Source organism: Oncorhynchus clarkii, chromosome 19 (genome assembly GCF_045791955.1).
Source record: "Oncorhynchus clarkii lewisi isolate Uvic-CL-2024 chromosome 19, UVic_Ocla_1.0, whole genome shotgun sequence".
Lineage (NCBI taxonomy): Eukaryota > Metazoa > Chordata > Actinopteri > Salmoniformes > Salmonidae > Oncorhynchus > Oncorhynchus clarkii.
The window spans coordinates 27,979,668-27,999,422 of NC_092165.1; the positions used below are offsets into that span (position 1 = coordinate 27,979,668).

Genomic DNA, 19,755 nt, shown 5'->3' on the forward strand with positions numbered 1-19,755 from the left:
TTTTTACATCCAGAGATTGTGATACGAATGTACAGTACATATACAGTAGTACCACACCAAGCAGTGAGTGATCTTTTCAATTCTAGGTTATATTCGGAACTTCCATAAGCTAACTGACTTCAGCTGTAGTTGCTCAAAATGTTTATTATATACCTGTAAAAAGTTTAATGTATTTATTTAAAAGGTCATCTTGATTAACCGTAACTTATTGCTTTACTAAAGGCTTTAATAAAAGGAAAGTGCTGAAGGAATAAAGTGCTGCTGATTTTGGGAAAATATCAATCCATTCATTATATTTGCATTTTATTGTTATTATTGCACAAAAAAAGTGGTATATTTAAGCAGTAAGGCCTGGGGGGGTGTGGTATATGGACAATATACCACGGCTAAGGTCTGTTCTTTTTAAGCACTACGCAATGCGGAGTGCCTGGATACAGCCCTTAGTAGTGGTATATTGGCCATATACCACAAACCCCCCCTGTTGCCTTATTGTTATTATAAACCGGTTACCAACGTAATTAGAGCAGTAAAAATAAATGTTTTGTCATGCACGTGGTATACAGTCTGATATACCATGGCTGTCAGCCAATCTGCATTCAGGGCTCAAAGCACCCAGTTTATAATGTTACTTTTTGGACTGATATATTATGATTTGCCACTGACTGTATGGTGGTGTGATTGTGAAGGTGTCACATGTGTCATAGCCTACCTGTATCTGTGGTCCATTGATTGTACTCATTCATGGCCACAGATACTGTGTTTTTGGGCCAAAAGGCCAAATGTAAAAACAACAACAACAACAAATTGATTTATTGATGTATTGGGTAGTGATGCTCATCGTTGAGACCCATTGCCTGTGTGACTTCAGTTTTAGATATTTCTTGAGATGCTTCACGTTTTAGTCCTGTGTTGCAATGTAACGGTTTTGAAATGTATGTACAGTCACAAGGAAAGAATGTAACAAGAGGAGGATCGACATTGTACATAACTGTAATTATGTATGCTTATTTTATCATTTGTACAGTGTTTTTTTTTTTTTTCGTTTACAATTATTTTGTATTTTATTTTTATAAACTGGTTATAAATAAAATACTCATTCAGCATGCAGAAAACACCTAAACTGTTTGCCTATTTATTTTATTTGAGAAGTGGTCTGCAACAGTGCACTATTGTAATGCAAATGTCACATTTGCCTAGTATTTTCACGTAATATTGGAACCGGTTCCGGTTTGAGTGCTGTTTGCACTTAAACGTTGATTTGTCAGTCGCAGGAAATGATCTGCCGGAAGTAGACATGCTGTCCTGTTTCTGGAGCGCGCCCCAGGGCAATGCAGTAGCGACATTCGCGCGCCTGCTCCCATTCTGGTCCGCCCCCAACTCCAAGCAGCAGGCAGAGTGCCAGACGGCGCCTGCTCAGACCAGAATGGCGGCTCTTTTGGAATCGCTGCTGCAGAAGGAAGTGGAAGCTATCAAGGCCGTAGAATGGTTAAAACACGACGGGGTAAGTGACAATTGCAAACCCGAGATTAAGTGGATTTCGTGGGGCCTGGTTTCAATAGTTTTGCGTGCGCTGCGAAATGTCATCGTGGAACGGATGTAAACAAAACTTTTTCCACTGCTCGCTCACCTGCTGTTTTCAATATGGAAACTAGGCTAGCTAGCCAGTTTGCTAGCTAACTGTTATGAAATCAATAGCTTACCAGCTAGTCAACTGACAACTTGCTACCTGTCGTATCATCTTCAGAATGATGTAAATCAGGTCATCAACTAACGTAACTAGTTCTTTAGGAAAGTATTGCTAGCTAGCTAATGATGACCACTTCAAGATAGCTAGTTAACGTTATGTAGCTAGATATTCTTGAGATGTTCTCATACATTCTTCCTACTGTTATTGTCACAACAGGACAGTGACAGCTTGGCATGGTGTAAGCCACTGAAGATCGAAAGACAGGAGTTTGTTCCTTTCCTGTTGAACTTCCTGCGAGAGCAGAGCTGCTCCACCCTCACCCATGGCCCTGCCACACCCGCCAAGACCCCCAGCCACCCCAGGGTCTCACAGCCCTCTCAGCAGGGGCCAGGCTTCTCCAGTGAGCATAGGGGGGACTGCAGATCTACCGGACCTGGAACCGGTCCTCGTAGTGCCAGCCGTGTACAGCTATTCTCCTCCACTCCCTCCCTGTCTCCTGGGGCTGAGTGGGATACTACCCAACCCCCATCTGGCTCCCACTGCCTGGGTGGGATCAGTGCCCTCAGTAGTCCTTCCTTCAGCTTAGCCAGGAGCCCTGCTCCAGCCTCCACCTCCAGGCACACTCCCTCAGAGCGCCGCTCCACCCAGAGAGCCAGTTTGGGGGATTTCATGCCGTCACCTCCAGAGCTCCAGCACCACCACAGTCTCAGCCTGGGGGTCCAGCAGCAGCCGCGTGGCCGCAGGAAGAGTGCCGGGATGGGAGGGCAGGGAAGGCAGGGTGGGGGTCGTGGTGTGTTCCAGACTGAGGAGGTGGGGCCAGGAAGATCTGAGGGTGGTGGGAGGAAGGGAAGGGGAGGAGGGGCTAATAAAATGGGTGACCCAGCTGTGTCACCTCCAATGGCTCAGATGACAACGCTGGTCCAGCTCAACTTAACCAATCTGGAAGACTTCCCACCTATGGGGATGTCGCATGCATCACCAGCGTGAGTTCTGTTCTATGCCTTGAATTGAATTTAAGAACACTGAATGAAACGTTCTCACCTGTGAATTAATTAAGAGATCAATAATATCTTACTTAAACCAAAACAATGAACAACAATGTTATTTTTATCATACTGTTCTGTCCTCCTCACTTCTTTCTCCACTAGACTGCATACAAAACCATCTCGGAGGATCAACCCAACCCCAGTCAGTGCAGAGCGGCCTCACTCCAGACCGAAGACCTGTTTCACTTCCACCCCCTTCAGCACCAGGCCCTCCAGCCCTCCCCCAGTCCCAGAGGCAGTCACTGGGGCCATCGAAGGGAGCATCACTGGGGCCCTGAACGTGGGCAGCCCCCCTCTCAGTCTGCAGGAGGAGAGAGAACTGCTAAAGAAAGTGAAGTAAGTGGGTTAAGAAGGCCAGTCACCATTTATAACACAGGACTGATTTCCCAAACACAGCCAAATCCTGGACAAAAAATTGTTTTGAATGGAAAATCTCAATTGAAAGTTTAAAAAAAATCCAGGAGTAGTCTTATTTGGGATCATGAAATCAGTCCTTTTTCTCTGTCAATCTCAATTCTCATTTTTTCCTTTGCTGTCATTTTCAATCTGTTACTTGTTCTTGTAGGTGTAAACGAGCCCAGCAGGGCTCCCCTCTACCCACCTCTTTGGACCCCTGTACCCCTACCAAACCAGGGCTCCGGCCAGTATCGGGCTCCAAAATGACCCCTGTCACCCTGGGTTTGAATCCTGACCCCTCTAAAGTCACCTTGACCTCTGAACTGGACCTTCTGGCTGACCTCTACTGCACCTGCATCTCTGGTATATGACCTGTAGGGGGAGACAGTGTTTCATGCCAGAAGGGGGTTAACCTGGTCCTTGTGTTGGTCCCAGATATTTTTGTGCTGTCTGCATTGATCATAGAAGTTGGCACAACAGATCTGTGACCAGGCTAGGGTTGGCTAGCTATATAATCAAAATGTGTTCTTTTGGAAATCTGTTTTTTTGTAAGATTTTAAGTACTTTAGTTGAAGTAATGTGCATTTAGTGCGATTAAATTTTTAAAATGTTTTTAAAATTTTAATTACTGTTGTGTAATAACATTAATTCTGGTGAAGATTCTAATGTTGTGTTTGGTCTATCTCTTTCTGACAGAGAACCTAGTTCCCAACGTGTTCCTGGAGCTGTTCTTTGTGCTGCAGCTTCTGACATCTAGAACACCAGCCGTCACAGAGGAAGAGGACAAGGATCTAAGTATGGGGACGTTAGGTGAGAGGTGGAGATTCTTCAACATGACCAGTAATCAGTATGGATGGAGTTTTGTAATATTCTTTCTTTCAGCGCAAATTTATTTATTTAAATGTATGGGTTAATAATATTTTATTGGTGACAATATGACTGCTAAACACTTTTTGTTTGATCTACACAGATGTCCTGGAAAGAGGCTACCTCAGCAAGGTGCACAACTGTGTCTACTTCTCTGTCAGGGTGCTGGAGAATCAGTTTGAGTGAGTTCTTCCTGGGCATATTATACTGAGCATTTAAGATTTGAATCCTATGATAGTCTGGCTCCATATGTGTTTATACCGGACCTGCACTCTTGGCTAGGTCTCCCTTTAAAAGAGGTAATTTGACATCAATGTGACAACCTGGTGAAATAAAGGTTAAAACAATCTTTGTCTGTGTCAGGTTGGTGTCTCACCTGGACAAAGACACCCTGCGTCTCTTGGCTGAGAACGAGAGGGTGACCTGCTTCTCTCCGTCCCTGAGGAACAGACTGACTCTGGCCCAGGACTCCAGCACAGCCAAGGTACATAACCCAACATGACAAGAGCACTAATACACTCATGTTTCGTTCTCCTCAGTCAACTCCAAAGTAAACAGGTATTCACATTTTCCTACTCGCAAAGCAATTAATTGAAATGTAATTGAGCCCAGCCCTCTCTCTCTTCCCTTCCAGGTCTCGCCCTCTGTGGACACCTTCATCCACTCTGTCCCGTTCCAGCCTGCCACTGACAACCGCTCCAACTTCAGTAGTGACAAGGCCTTCCACACCTTCAAGAAGCAGAGGGATATTTTCTACGAGGTGCTGCGAGAGTGGGAAGACTTCCACAAGGAACCTAGATGGGAGTTTGAAGCTGAACTAGGCAGTAGGGTCAGGTAAGACCAATACTAGTGGTAGCAAACTAATGGCCAGTTTCACAGAACGAGTTTAAGCCTATTCCTGGACTATAAAAAGGCTCTGGTTCCAGCAAAATGTGATGTCTTTTTTATAGGAGTAGGCCTTGTTATTGGTCATGTTATAATTGTGGTGCTGTTGTGCTTCTTCCTTTCAGAGGAATGGTGAGTCAACTGAACTCCACTGGAAACCACTCCCATTTCGCCAGACTCTTCCTCAAGCAGTTGGTGCAGGTATGGAATTGGGATGGTGCAATTACACACACACACTCGCGCTCTCTCTCTCGCTAACACCCCTCTCTCCCTCTAGATGTGCAAAGGTCCCCGTGCTCTGGGCTCCCCGGGCGACACCCCCGATGCGGACCTGCTAGGCATGCTGGGAGCAGACAGCCTGGGGCGTCTAAAGCGTCTGGAGGAGCGTCTGATCCAGCCCCAAGGCATTCTGGGACCCTGTCCTCCACCCGCCTTCCCGGGACACCAGGAGTTCTTCAGGGACTTCTTAAAGACCGCAAGCTGGTGAGATTGACAGTGGTGTTCCAGCTTGGATACAATGCAGTCGCATTTTGCAGATTACCAGATTGTCAAATCATATTGATCGAGTTCCTGCAGTGTTAAACACTACTTGTGCATTTTGCAGAGATCTTATACGGACTGATTGTTCTCAGATCTATACAGATGCGGAAGTATCCTGATTTGTCATTTGGGTGAACGTCTACCCGTAACCATACCTCTCTGTCCTAGCTGCCAGCTGAACCAGCACCTGAAGGACAGTCTGTGTCAGCAGCTCCTCCAGCTTGACGAGGTGTCCGTCCTGGCTCCCGTGGTCTCCAGTGCCGAGGGAGAGGGAGACATGGAACAACAAGTCAGCACTGATTACTCTGTAGACCTGGTGCAAGATCTCTCACCTCAATCAGAATGGGGCTTGGTGGAGAATATATTTTCTTGTTTTAATACCCCCCTTTCCCATATCTCCTCTCTCTCGCCCTCTCTCTGTGCCACCTCATCTCTCTCTCTCTCTCTCTCTCTCAGGATGAGAAGCAGCGTTTCTCCTCTGTCCTGCTGTTGGCTCGTCTCCTAGCTAAGTTCCTGGGTTATATCTCCTTCCTGCCATACCAGACCTCTGAGAGGCCCTCCAGGGAGATACAGGAGGCTACTGCCAACCTCCGCAGCAAGGTACTGTGGCACCAGACTTGGAATAGTAGTCGGTGGAAGCAATTCAGGAAGTAGACTTCAAACCAGAATTGACTGAATTGAAATGTCACTGACCCTCACCCTGGTTGGAAGAGGCATATTTTTTCATCCATCTGCAGAAGATAGCAATTTTATTACAAGTCAGTAAAGTACTAGTTTCTTACCAGATTGTGGCTTCCCTCCATTCTCAGAGTATGTCTGTGCTGGATGTGTGTGCGGTCCTGCGTAGCTGTGTTCGTAGGAGACGGACCATTCTGACTGTGCCCTGGCTGGTGGAGTTCCTCTCCATGCTGGACTTCACCGGTCCCTTCCTCCTCTGCTACAGGACCGTTCTGGGACTGCTGCTCAGCCTATACAGGTGTGTGTTACTTTCTCTATCATTCTCCTTTTTTAGTGCTTTCACTCTCTCTTGCATGTGTTCTCACTCCTCCCCTCTCCTTTTACCTTCTTCCTGTCTCTAGTTTCTTCCTTCATTTCTCCCTTTCTCTTTCTACCCATCTCTCTCCTTCTCCCTCTATTTCTCCCTTTCCACTCTGCTTCCCCGTCTCTCTCGTGATCTGAAGTCCTGACCCAGTGTGTGTGTGTGTGTCTCTTAGGCGGATGGTGCTGTCCAGAGAAGGAGAGGTGTGTTACCTGAATCAGCTTCTCATGGTGGCTGTTCTAGGCTGGCTGTTCCAGATCCCAGTGATCCCGGAGGAGCTTTTCTTCACTACTGATTTCGCTGTAGCTGTCGAGCTAGAGGAGAGCCAGATCAACGTCCAGGGACTTGTGAGTAAACTGGAATGGCTCTTCTCAATTACATTTGAAGGCGAAATGCCACGGTCTTTTCATGAGTTTTGATGAACTTGTTTTTTTGTTTATTTTAGGACTGTCTCCCCCTGGTGGACCAACAGCTCCTCTACACCTGCTGTCCTTTCCTGGGTGGGTACATCCATAGAAATTGAGTAATTTATAGTAATAGACAGCGTTGGGTATGTTACTTTCTAAATGTAATCCGTTAGTTGCTAGTTACACGTCCAAAATTGTAATCATGAACGCAACTTTTGGTTTACCAAAACTCAGTAATGTAATCTGATTACATTCAATTACTTTTAGATTACTTTGCCCTCGAGAGGCATTTTAAGAAGACAAAAATGTATGTTACCAATTGAACGACATCTATTGCAGGATAAATCAATGTTAATGTTTACATAGCTGGCCATATATGGAGGTAAAATTTTACTTTATGGGTTGGTTATGTAGGCTTCTTCTAACCATCACTTACTGCTACATTAAATTATATCTGTACATTGATATAATTTATAAGTCCAAAAATGTATGTAGCAACTACAGATTGCCCCTTGTTAAGTTTATCAAAAGTGTGCGAGTTTGAGCATGTGTCCATTAGGCCTATGGATTTTTTTAATGAATTAGTTAAAAGGCCCACTTTTATTCCATAGGCTTGGATCCGAGCTATGCAGCTGTTGCAAGAGTGCATTTTTCACTGGCTGTCCACTGGTTTCAAGAATAATGATTGATAGGCAGCTTAAACTTCTTGAAATACACATTTAGATTTGTGAACAACCATCCACAATCCGTAAGGCGCAAATAGCTAAATCAGAGAGTAGCTGTGTGATTCACATCAATGCGCTATGTAGATGTCAATAATAAGTGATATCCGTATCGCCGTAGACTACACCCCTGCTGTCAGCCATACCTCCAAGCCTTTATTCAAGTTGGATAATCTTTGGATGCCGACAGCAGTCGCACCATTGGAAGACACAGCTTGGACTGTAGCCGAGTCGCTCAGGTGGAACAAACTTAAGCTTGCGCCTTTTTTCAATGCTGATTTGAATGTCATTGAGAAAACAACAAGTGTCCGTTTTTTCTTTTCTCGCAAACATCCGTTCTGAATTTAAAAGTAATCATCTAGTTTTTCAAAAGTATCTAATCTGATTACAATATTTTTGCTGGTAACGGATTACAGTTACCGTTGTTTTTGTAATCCCTTACATCTAATCCGTTCCTCCCCAACCCCGGCAATAGACAATAGTTATTCTATTTCTACGTGTGCAAAGTCTTCTGCAGGGGCCCCGAATGGTGTTCTCACAATTGTAGCTGTTTGATTATCTGTTGTTTTCAGGTGAGTTCCGTAAACTCCTCGCTGCCTTTGTGGCCGGTAGCTCTGCCAGGGGTGGAGGCCTCATCCGTAAGATCACCCCTACCTCTGCTGAGCTAAGAGGTACCCCCACCACCACCAGGTCACAGCAAAAACTACAGGTACGGTTCTAGGAGTAGCTGGCCTAGTGGTTAGTGCCCCGGGTTCCAATCCGACGTACTGCCTATGTGATACTCTCCTACTATCTTTCTGACCGTCTCTCCTCTTCCCAGCAAAGCATACTAAATAGGAAGAAAAGTGTCTCTAGAAGCACGTTGATTTGACTGTGTTGTCACCTTTGTCTGTAAAGGTGGATTTGGAGCAAGCCTTCTTCCATAACCAGCCTCCATCTCTCAGACGAACGGTGGAGTTTGTAGCTGAGAGGGTGGGATCCAACTGTGTCAAACATATGAAGTGGGTACCGTCGTGTGTGTGTGTGTGTACACAGTATACACTGAGTGTACAAAACATTAGGAACACCTTTCTAATATTGAGTTGCACCCCCTTTTGCCCTCAGAACAGCCTCAGTTTGCCAGGGCATGGACTCTACAATGTGTCAACTGTTCCACAGGGATGCTGGCCCATGTTGACTTAATGCTTCCCTCAGTTGTGTCCAGTTGGCTGGATGTCCTTTGGGTGGTGGACTGTTCTTGAGACACACGGGAAACTGTTGAGTGTGAAAAACCCAGCGGCTTTGCAGTTCTTGACCCACCCAAACCGGTGTGCCTGGCCCCTACGACCATACCCCGTTCAAAGGCACTTAAATATTTTGTCTTGCTCATTCACCCTCTGAATGACACAAACAGAATCCATGTCTGAAGGCCTAAAAATCCTTATTTAACCCACCTCCTCCCCTTCATCCAGATTGTTTGAAGTGGATTCAACAGGTGTCATCAATACAGGATCAAAGCTTTCACTTGGTCAGCCTGTCATGGAAAGAGGTGTTCCTAATGTTTTGTACACTCGTATATAATATAGTGATCGTATGTATCCACTGTTTGTAGGTGTCTGTGTTGATACGTGTAGTATCATGTGACTGTGTGTTGCAGGGTCACGCTGGTGTGTGAGCTGGTCCGTGGTGGAGAGAGGTTGCTGAGGGAGGGGCTGATCTCACCAGGGGCCAACCCTCTGATACTCAACGACTCCATCTGTGCTCAGCTCTGTGACGGGGGCCAGGAGGCTCTAGAGAGAGCTACCAGGTACACATGGTTTTGTCTGTATGTGGTTATAAACTTGATTCATGGAGCTTGCCAATGAAATGGTCCCTAAAGTGCAAGCCCTGCCTATGGTACTATTTTTAAACCCAGGTCTGTATGGGGTGTGACTGTGTGGGGCTTTGACTACAGACTCTTGTGCGTTCAGGTTTTGCAGTGAGAAGGGTCCAGAAGCCATCCGGGTTCTTCTTCCTGACGAGACGTCTCCCGCTGTAAGTCTATTCAGCGTTGCTCTTTTAACTCTGGTCTAGTCATTTAGCAGATGCTCTTATCTAGAGTGACATACAGTTAGTGCATCGGTCTAAGGATCGCTAGGTGAGACAACCGCGTGTCACACTCGTGGTACATTTTTCTTTCTTAATAAAATAGCTATAGCTAAATCAGTCCTTGCTGACGATGCTAACATGCGTTGTCTCTCCCGCCAGGTTCTCACTACGTCTGAGAACATCACCAAGCGCCTGGCCACTGAGAAGGCCTATAGCTGGCTCTCCTCCAACATCACAGCCCTGGTCAAGCGAGAGTGGAAAACAAAGTTTGACCGTGTGATGAAGTCTCTTCCCAGCCCAGAGGCTAGTGGTGTGGAAGGTTCTGGTCTTGTGGCTAAAGCCGGAGCTGGAACTGCAGCAGTCTCCCAGGAGCAGTCACGTACCCCAAAACGGGACATGGGGAAGGAGGAGGCTGTGACGTCCTGCCCTCCAGACTGCCCCCACAGTGCACCACTCCCATCTGATGTCCTGGTAGAGATTAAGGTAATGTTCTAATGAATGAAAAATACCAGGATGTAATGCTATCCTTATTATAGACACTAGTTTGGAGCTAGGAACACAAGCGTTTCGCTACATCCGCAGAAACATTTACTAAATATGTGTATGCGACCAATAAAATTTGATTTGACTTTGATAGATTGATTTTATGCTCTCACACTTCTATCAGAATAATGGTAGATTATGTGTGGTTCAGCTCTGGTGAATCAGTCTTATTGATGATAATATAAAAGAGGATGATTGTGCCCCCTACAGGAGGTGTTGAGTATTGCAGTAGGTCCGAGGTCTGAAAAGGAGGCGTTGACTTGTCTACAGCTGAACGCTCTACTGGGAAAAGTAGGAGACACACTGAGCTGCAAAAAGGTACCGCAGGCTGTTGTCACCTTGGTCCTGATTAACACATGCTTTATACTCCCGCAATGAACATGGGTTTATGGTTCAGATAGAGGTCCTGCATAGGGCTGTTGTGGTGACCGTATTACCTCCACACCTGCAGTCATGACCGCAGTCAAAATTCCACGTGACCGTTTGAGTCACGGTAATCTGTGCGCTTTGACATGAATGGCACTGATGCGTTGGCAGTACCCAACTCTCTAACGATCATCAGGTCACTAATGGCCTGGTACTCCGGTCTCGGTTGTCCCTCTAACCACTCTGACATCAATGCAAATACAATTGAAAATCGCATCAAAACAGTGTCATGCTTTTGAAACTCACTGCTAGTCTACATTGTTTGACCTCACTGTGATCGATCACTCTGAAGAAAGAAGTTCAACAACAGGTGGAAACTGAGTGGAAAACGTGGTCGTTGTGGATGTTGTTTCAAAGCCAAACACAACTAAATGGACAGAGCTTTCTAAGGTGATGATTAATGCAAAGCATTTAAGGCATCTCATGTAGAACACCCATTGGCATATTAAAGCTTATGCATAGGCCTGTATAAAGCCTGAATTAAAATTGCATTATACAATAGGCAATAGCCTACCGCATATTACGCATGGCAGAATTTTTTTTATTTTTTAAATACAACAGATTTCAGATGTCTTTGGTACATAATTGTCTAGCCTATAGGCTACTCCAAAATTCAACAAAACTCTAGTAATCACCTTTGAGTGTGGACTGTATTATTATGCATACTGGAAGGCATGGTTACCTTATGCTACGTTCCAAATGTTCTATCAATGAGTCTGGGAGAGAACGTATAGGCCTAGGTGATGCAGTTGGTTCATTCACTTACTGAGTACAGTTAGCCTACAATTATAGTGAATTTGTATTTGATCTTGAATAGCCTACTAATAGTGTATTTTAAAAAAATATTATCATAATTAATATCTCACCACCATGCGTTTCCGTCTCTTCTCTCTCCTTCAATACTTTCTCGAAGACGCGGAGACGGGCTGTCAACAGTTTAATGAAATGTGTTTCGTTGGTTAAACATGTTACTATCGATGTTCGTGAACAGATTTCGCTTGCTTTCCCAAATGAAGCACAGGGTAGCTGCAGGAACTGGGTTAGAGAGCCCATGGCATATAGAGTTTAGGTGAAATATCACCTGTCACGCAGCGAGAGGCTGCTCCTCAAACGGGTTGACACGTGAAGTGAAATAAGTGTTCTTATAAGCCCAGAGATTTCTACCTGCAATCCTGTGTGAAAGCAGAGTTCTGATGGTTGCCACTAGAAAGAGGAGGATCTCAGCTTTCTAGTGCTAGTATATTTATTTCTCAGCTGCTAATATTATGCACATTGCTCTACTGTAAAACCGGAGTAGCCTACCCAGCATAAAAGGAACCGCAAGAAAGCACAACCTCCATTCACTATTCAAGTGCAAGTGGATGACATGTCTTTTTTCCCTTGCCCCTGTTTCTGCCCATTTTGATATATGGCCCATTCTAAATTAAAACTACTTTTACATGATAGTAAAGACAAGATTACATTTAGAATAGTGAAAATATGATCACTTGACGAGAGAACGGCATGTTCAGCCTGAGACAAGGAACAGAGCACCAGCTTCTTCTTTTGTTGCAACTTTCCCAAATCATCAATACCCTATAATCACATCATGCAGCCCATATATCTTTTCTAAGGTTTGTGTCATTCACAACTAAAGTTGCCAAGTAACTCTAAATCTAGTGTATAGGACCTGTTTCAAATGATCACTTTTACTCTCAACATAGCGCTACATATGCGCAGTGTGCGCTCGCTCGGGAATGGGGGGGATAGGTAAATAATGTCACAGGATTTATAAGCATATCTTAACAGACTACCTACAGGCCGAGGGTGCCATTGGCATGGCCAGATAACGTGCATTAGGCCGACTCAGAATACACTATTTTGTTCTTATGAAATACATTTATTTTAATGTTTTTTTTTTTTAGACCTGCCTAACCCTAAAATAAATGCAGTGTATTCAAAAAGTATTCAGACTGCTTCACTTTTTTCACATTTTATGTTACCACCTTATTCTAATGTATTCAAGTGTTTTTTCCCCCCCTCATCAATCTACACACAATACCCCATAATGACAAAGCAGAAAAGGATTTTAAGAAAAGTTTTCAAATGTATTAAAAATAAAATGATATCAATTTTACTTAAGTATTCAGACCTTTTACTCAGACCTTTGTTGAAGCACCTTTGGCAGCGATTACAGCATCAAGTCTTCTTGGGTATGACGCTACAAGCTTGGCACACCTGTTTTTGGGGAGTTTCTTCCATTCTTCTCTGCAGATCCTCTCAAGCTCTGTCAGGTTGGATGGGGAACGTCGTTGCACAGCTTTTTTCAGCTTTCTCCAGAGATGTTCGATCGGGTTCAAGTCCGGGCTCTGGCAGGGCCACTCAAGGACATTCACAGATTTGTCCCGAAGCCACTCCTGCATTGTCTTGGCTGTGTGCTAACGGGTCGTTGTCCTGTTGGAAGGTGAACATTTTCCCCAGGCTGAGTTGCCGAGCGCTCGGGAGCAGGTTTTCATCATGGATCTCACTGTACTTTGCTCCTTTCATCTTTCCCTCGATCCTGACTAGTCTCCCAGTCCCTGCTGCTGAGAAACATCCCCACCGCATGATTCTACCACCACCATGCTTTACTGTAGAGATGGGGCCAGGTTTCCTCCAGACGTGACTCTTGGCATTCAGGCCAAGGAGTTCAATCAGACCAGAGAATCTTGTTTCTCATGGTCTGTGAGTTCTTTAGGTGCCTTTTAGCAAACTCCAAGGGTGGCTTTTTACTGAGTGGATTCCACTTTAAGGCCTGATTGGTGGAGTGCTGCAGAGATGGTTGTCCGTATGAAAGGTTCTCCCATCTCCACAGAGGAGATGGGAGAGTAGTACTGGACCAAGAGTGACCATTGGCTTCTTCGTCACCTCCCTGACCAAGGCCCTTCTTCCCCGATTGCTCAGTTTGGCAGGGCGGTAGTTCCAAACTTCTTCATTTTAAGAATAATGGAAGCCACTGTGAGGTTGGGGACCTTCAATGCTGCAGTAATTTTTTGATACCCATCCCTAGATCTGTGCCCCAACACAATCCTGTCTCGGAGCTCTACGTACAATTCCTTCGACCTCATGACTTGGCTTTTGCTCTGACATGCACTGTCAACTGTGGGACCTTATATATATATATATATATATATATATACACACATACACACATACACATATACACACACACAGGTGCGCGCCTTTCCAAATCATGTCCAATCAATTGAATTTACCACAGGTGGACTCAACAAGTTGTAGAAACATCTCAAGGATGATCAATGGAAACAGGCTGCACCTGAGCTCAATTTTGAGTCTCATAGTAAAGGGTCTGAATGCTTATTTAATTAAGGTATTTCGTTTTTTTATTTTTAATACATTTGCCAGAAATCTAAGCCTGTTTTCTCTTTGTCATTATGGGGTATTTTGTGTCGATTGATGAGGGGAAAAATGTATTTAATCCATTTTAGAATAAGGCTGTAAATTAACAATGTGGGGTGTGAATACTTTCCAAATGCACTGTAGATGTTTCAACTGCGGCCATCAGCGGTTTGCATGCGTGCCGGCTTGGAGATGCTAAACGTGTTTGTTAAATAATGGTCAAATAAACGTGAGAACGGCTGTCATTTGCATGACAGTTACCGGCTGGTGGAATGTCACGACGGCCACAGACCTAGACATGTATGCTACAAGTTTTGTTTTTGATTTGTATTTATTCTCTCCCCTCTCCCTCCTACCTATTACTTCACAGTTCTCATTCCCAATGCCTGAACAGATGTTGATACGTTGCACCGTCCTACTAGCCTGTAAACTAGGTAAGATGACGAGAGCTGGGACTACGGCTAAAAACCAGGTCGGGGGGAGATGCACTGAGTGTATGAAACATTAGGACCACCTGCTCTTTCCATGAGGAGGAGGTGAAAGCTATTATCCCTTATTGATGTCACTTTAATCGGTGTAGATTGAAGGGGAGGAGACAGATTTTAAAGCTTCGAGACATGGATTGTGTGTGTCATTCAGCAGGTGAACGGGCAAGACAAAATATTTAAGTGCCTTTTGAATGGGGTATGGTCGTAGGTGCCAGGCGCACCGGTTTGAGTGCGTCAAGAACTGCAACGCTGCTGGGTTTTTTACGCTCGACAGTTTCCTGTGTGTATCAAGAACGGTCCACCACCCAAAGGACATCCAGCCAACTGGACACAACTGTGGGAAGCATTGGCGTCAACATGGGCCAGCATCCCTGTGGAACGGTTTTGGCACCATGTCCCGACAAATTCAGGCTGTTCTGAGGGAAAAAGGGGGGTGCAACTCAATATTAGTAAGGTGTTCCTAATGTTTTGTACACTGTGTACATTAATTTGCCTGTTGCCAAGACCTCCATTGTTATCATGCCCTCAGTGCATGTCCTGTAGGACAAGGGTTGGCTACAGCATATACATTATGGAATGAAGCCAGATGAGACCTACTGTTTATCATCGTTGAATTTGTGTGTATGCACAGTTTCAGGGGAGCTGCCCATGGTGTCCCCACAGGAGGAATGTGATAGGACAGTGTCTCCTGATCCAGTACTACCAGACTCACCAGTCCAAAGGGTAGGCTGTTCAATCAAAGTCCTGCTGGAGCAGTTGATCCTCTTGTGGGGGAGAGACTGTTGTTCATCAGCCCCCCTCCACCTGCTCTTCACAGAAATGACACTCAGTGCTGTCCTCATGGCCAGCGACTCACAGGTACGTCTCAGTATAGCCTACATGTGCATAGCTACTTGGTGTATGTTATGTTTTTATTTATACAGTTGAAGTCGGATGTTTACTTACACTGAGGTTGGAGTCATTAAAACTCGATTTTTAACCACTCCACAAATTTTTTGTTAACAAAATATAGTTTTGGCAAGTCGGTTAGGACATCTACTTCGTGCATTACACAAGTAATCTTTCCAAAAATTATTTACAGACAGATTATTTCACTTTTAATTCACTGTATCACAATTCCAGTGAGTCAGAAGTTTACATACACTACGTTGACTGTGCCTTTAAACAGCTTGGAAAATATCATGGCTTTAGAAGCTTCTGATAGGCTAATTGACCTCGTTTGAGTCAATTGGAGGTGTACCTGTGGATGTATTTCAAGGCCTACCTTCAAATTCAGTGCCTCTGCTTGACATCATGGGGAAAATCAAAAGAAATCAGCCAAGACCTCAGAAAAAAATTGTAGACCTCCACAAGTCTGGTTCATCCTTGGGAGCAATTTCCAAACGCCTGAAGATACCACGTTCATCTGTACACGTTCATCTGTACTGGGGTGGCAGCATCATGTTGTGGGGGCGCTTTGCTGCAGGAGGGACTGGTGCACTTCACAAAATAGATGGCGGCATGAGGATGGAAAATGATGTGAATATATTGAAGCAACATCTCAAGACATCAGTCAGGAAGTTAACGCTTGGTTGCAAATGGGTCTTCTAAATGGACAATGACCCCAAGCATACTTCCAAAGTTGTGGCAAAATGGCTTAAGGACAACAATGTCAAGGTATTGGAGTGGCCATCACAAATCTCTGACCTCAATCCTATAGAAAATTTGGGGGCATAACTGAAAAAGCGTGTGCGAGCAAGGAGGCCTACAAACCTGACTCCATTACACCCAGTCTGTCAGGAGGAATGGGCCAAAATTCACCCAACTTATTGTGGGAAGCTTGTGGAAGGCTACCCAACACATTTGACCCAAGTTAAACAATTGAAAGGCAATGCTACCAAATACTAATTGAGTGTATGTAAACTTCTGACCCACTGGGAATGTGATGAAAAATATAAAAGCTGAAATAAATCATTTTCTCTACTATTATTCTGACATTTCATATTCTTAAAATGAGTGGTGATCCTTACTGACCTAAGAAATTATATTTTTACTTTGATTAAATGTCAGGAATTGTGTAAAAACTGAGTTTAAATGTATTTGGCTAAGGTGTATGTAAACTTCCGACTTCAGCTGTGTGTAGTTGAAGCAGAATATGTATACTACCGGTCAAAAGTTTTAGAACACCTACTCATTCAAGAGGTTATTTTATTTTCACTATTTTCTACATTGTAGAATAATACTGAAGACATCAAAACTATGAAGTAACACATGGAATCATGTATTAACCAAAAGTGTTAAACATGTTTGAGATTCTTCAAATAGCCACCCTTTGCCTTGATGACAGCTTTGCACATTCTTGGCATTTTCTCAACCAGTTTCACCTGGAATACTTTTCCAGCAGTCTTGAAGGAGTTCCCACATATGCTGAGCGCTTGTTGGCTGATTTGTCCTCCGCTCTGCAGTCCGACTCATCCCAAACCATCTCAATTGGGTTGAGGTCGGGTGATTGTGGAGGCCAGGTCATCTGATGCAGCACTCTAATCCCTCTCCTTCTTGGTCAAATAGCCCTTACACAGCCTGGAGGTGTGTTGGGTCAATGTCCTGTTGAAAAACAAATGATAGTCCCACTAAGCCCAAACCAGATTGGAAGCCATGCTAGTTACTTGTCCCTTGAATTCTAAATAAATCACAGACCGTGTCACCAGCAAAGCACCCCCACACCATAACATCACCTCCATGCTTTCCGGTGGGAAATACACGTGGAGATCATCCGTTCACCCACACCACATCTCACAAAGACACGGCGGTTAGAACCGAAAATCTCAGATTTGGACTCGAGACCAAATGACAAATTTCCACCCGTCTTAATGTCTATTACTCTTGTATCTTGGCCCAAGCAAGTCTCTTCTTATTATCGTTGTCCTTTTGTAGTGGTTTCTTTGCAGCAATTTGACCTTGAAGGCCTGATTCACACAGTTGCCTCTGAACAGTTGATGTTAAGATGTCTGTTACTTGAACTCTGAAGCAGTTATTTGGGCTGCAATATCTGAGACTGGTAATGAACTTATCCTCTGCAGCAGAGGTAACTATGTGTCTTCCATTCCTGTGGCGGTCCTCATGAGAGCCAGTTTCATCATAGTGCCTGATGGTTTTTGCCACTGCACTCTTGAAATGTTCCCTATTGACTGATCTTCATATCTTAAAGTAATGATGGACTTGTTTTTCTTTGCTTATTTGAACTGTTCTTGCCATAATATGGACTTAGCCCTATTTGGTAAAGGACCATCTTCTGTATACCCCCCTACCTTGTCACAACACAACTGATTGGCTCAAACGCATTAAGATGGAAAGACATTCCTCAAATTAACTTTTTAAGAAGGCACACCTGTCAATTGAAATGCATTCCAGGTGAAGCCTCATGATGCTGGTTGAGAGAATGCCAAGCATGTGCAAAGCTGTCATCAAGGCAAAGGGTGGCTACTTTGACGAATATCAACAATACTATGTGTTACTTCATAGTTTTGATGTCTTCACTATTATTCTACAATGTAGAAAATAGTCAAAATAAAGAAAAACCCTTGACCATTTGACCGGTAGTGTATGTATTGAAGAAATTACTTGCATTGACTGATATGTGGTGGTTTTACCTACCTTTGTTGAATGCACTTACTGTAAGTCACCCTGGAAAATTGCATCTGCTAAATTGCTTACATGTAAATGTCATCCTAAATGTAATTATGTCAACCTTATTTCATCGACAATTCTGTAGACGAGAGTATGGGAAGCTCAGGTTTTATGCCCCCCAGATAAACCAGCATGCTCTCTGTCATATCTCTACAGTGGGACAACTTCCTGTTCCTGGTCAGACAGCTGGTAGAGCGGGGGATTCTGGGAGAGGAAGAAGTGGTCTCTCATTGGAGGAAGCTGTCACAGTTACCCTGGCCAACGGTGATTGTTTGCTTAACTTGAAACATGTCTGTCTCCTCCGCACTGCGTGGAACTGGAAATCGGTGGTGCTCATTGTAATAACTGTTCAAGAGAACTTAGTCAAGCGAAACCTGACAACTGTTAAAGACATACACTCTATGGCTGCTTGTGAATAACTATCTCTCTTTTCGCTATTTAGGAATTCATAGAGAAGATCCAGCAGCAGTCCTCTTCCACCAAATCCCTTCCTCTGCCTGAGCTTCAGAACCGCATGGACATGTTGCAGGTCTCACCACAACCTGTAGAGGGAGCCAACTAACCATCTCGACAAAAAAAACACATGGCTCTGAGAGACACATGCTCTGTTGGCCAACACTGCCCAGTCTGTTAGAAGACATATGTCACTGACAGGTGTAGCTGAACTCTACTACTCTGGCCAGTCAGTCCATAGTGCCGTTCTAGGTTCCTGAGATGTTAAACACACACAGACCGTGTTTAGATGAACAGCCATTGTGTACAGAACAGAGGAGACAATCACCTGGAACATCACTCTGTACAGCCAGCCACAGTCAGTTCAGACTAAGCCCTAGCCGCAAACATCGTTAGGGTAAGGGTTAGGGCCAAAGGGATGCGGTAGGGAGCGAGTTGGGACCGGCTGACACTGTCCTGTTTAGAGGTGCAAATTGGAACCAAAAGGTCCTGCTGCTCAGGACTAGTGGTGGAGCCATAGGCCAGGGGGAAGGGTGTACCAGAAGGCTGAGAACGAGGGGTGCAATATCAATAAAATAATAACTAACTTGATGGACAGACACTAGTAAATCAAAAATGGACAACAACAACATGAGAAACCAATCCCTACTCGACCCCTACTGCCCTAGACATATGTAGGTCTGAAAGGATTATAGTAGATACTGTATGTGTCAGCATTCAGCAATAGTGGGTAAGGGCTGGCTGGGGCATGATTTGTTATTGGGCCAAGGAATGTGCCATTTCTAAATGTTCACAGATAAATATGTATTTGTGTTAGTCTCAAGCACTTAAGAGTGTAACACAATGCCTTTAACCGTCACTCGTGATTTTGTGTGTTCATGGATGCTTTCTGTGCATTTGTAATAATGTTTAGTTCACGTTGGACTTAATGGTACCACAATTGTCTGCTGCTTTTAAACTTTACATTTTCGCATGCTGCCTGTCACATATTGAAAAATAATAAATATGTATTCTTTGGGACTAAAACGGTTAGAAGTGTTTCTGTATGTAGGCTTTGGCTGTCTTTTCAATGCTTTTGATTGAGCTAATAAGGATATATTTCATTGTCATTTTTCTTTGTCACTGTAGGCCTACTGTATTTGCAT

General features: G+C 44.2%; 1 protein-coding gene across 1 annotated transcript; it reads left to right on the top strand.

Annotated features, from left to right (window-relative positions):
• Positions 1-1,294: 1,294 nt before the first annotated feature.
• Positions 1,295-19,636, top strand: LOC139375004 (codanin 1). Its single transcript, XM_071116340.1, has 25 exons — positions 1,295-1,501; positions 1,904-2,670; positions 2,836-3,069; positions 3,299-3,492; positions 3,826-3,939; positions 4,100-4,178; positions 4,360-4,480; positions 4,631-4,830; positions 5,007-5,082; positions 5,159-5,364; positions 5,590-5,710; positions 5,878-6,021; positions 6,231-6,397; positions 6,636-6,807; positions 6,906-6,960; positions 8,162-8,298; positions 8,487-8,590; positions 9,226-9,375; positions 9,539-9,602; positions 9,816-10,139; positions 10,410-10,517; positions 14,374-14,437; positions 15,123-15,349; positions 18,314-18,421; positions 18,600-19,636. Exons 1-25 carry the CDS (start codon positions 1,295-1,297, stop codon positions 18,717-18,719), a joined length of 4,263 nt encoding a protein of 1,420 aa, XP_070972441.1. The 3' UTR covers positions 18,720-19,636.
• Positions 19,637-19,755: the final 119 nt, after the last annotated feature.

What these genes read in the sequence shown, in the direction of transcription:
- LOC139375004 (XM_071116340.1), top strand. Translation starts at nt 1,295, where the DNA reads ATGCTGTCCTGTTTCTGGAGCGCGCCCCAGGGCAATGCAGTAGCGACA. An exon ending in GAACTAGGCAGTAGGGTCAG is followed by an intron (nt 4,831 to 5,006) that starts GTAAGACCAATA and finishes TCTTCCTTTCAG; the next exon opens with AGGAATGGTGAGTCAACTGA. An exon ending in ACACACTGAGCTGCAAAAAG is followed by an intron (nt 10,518 to 14,373) that starts GTACCGCAGGCT and finishes ATTACTTCACAG; the next exon opens with TTCTCATTCCCAATGCCTGA.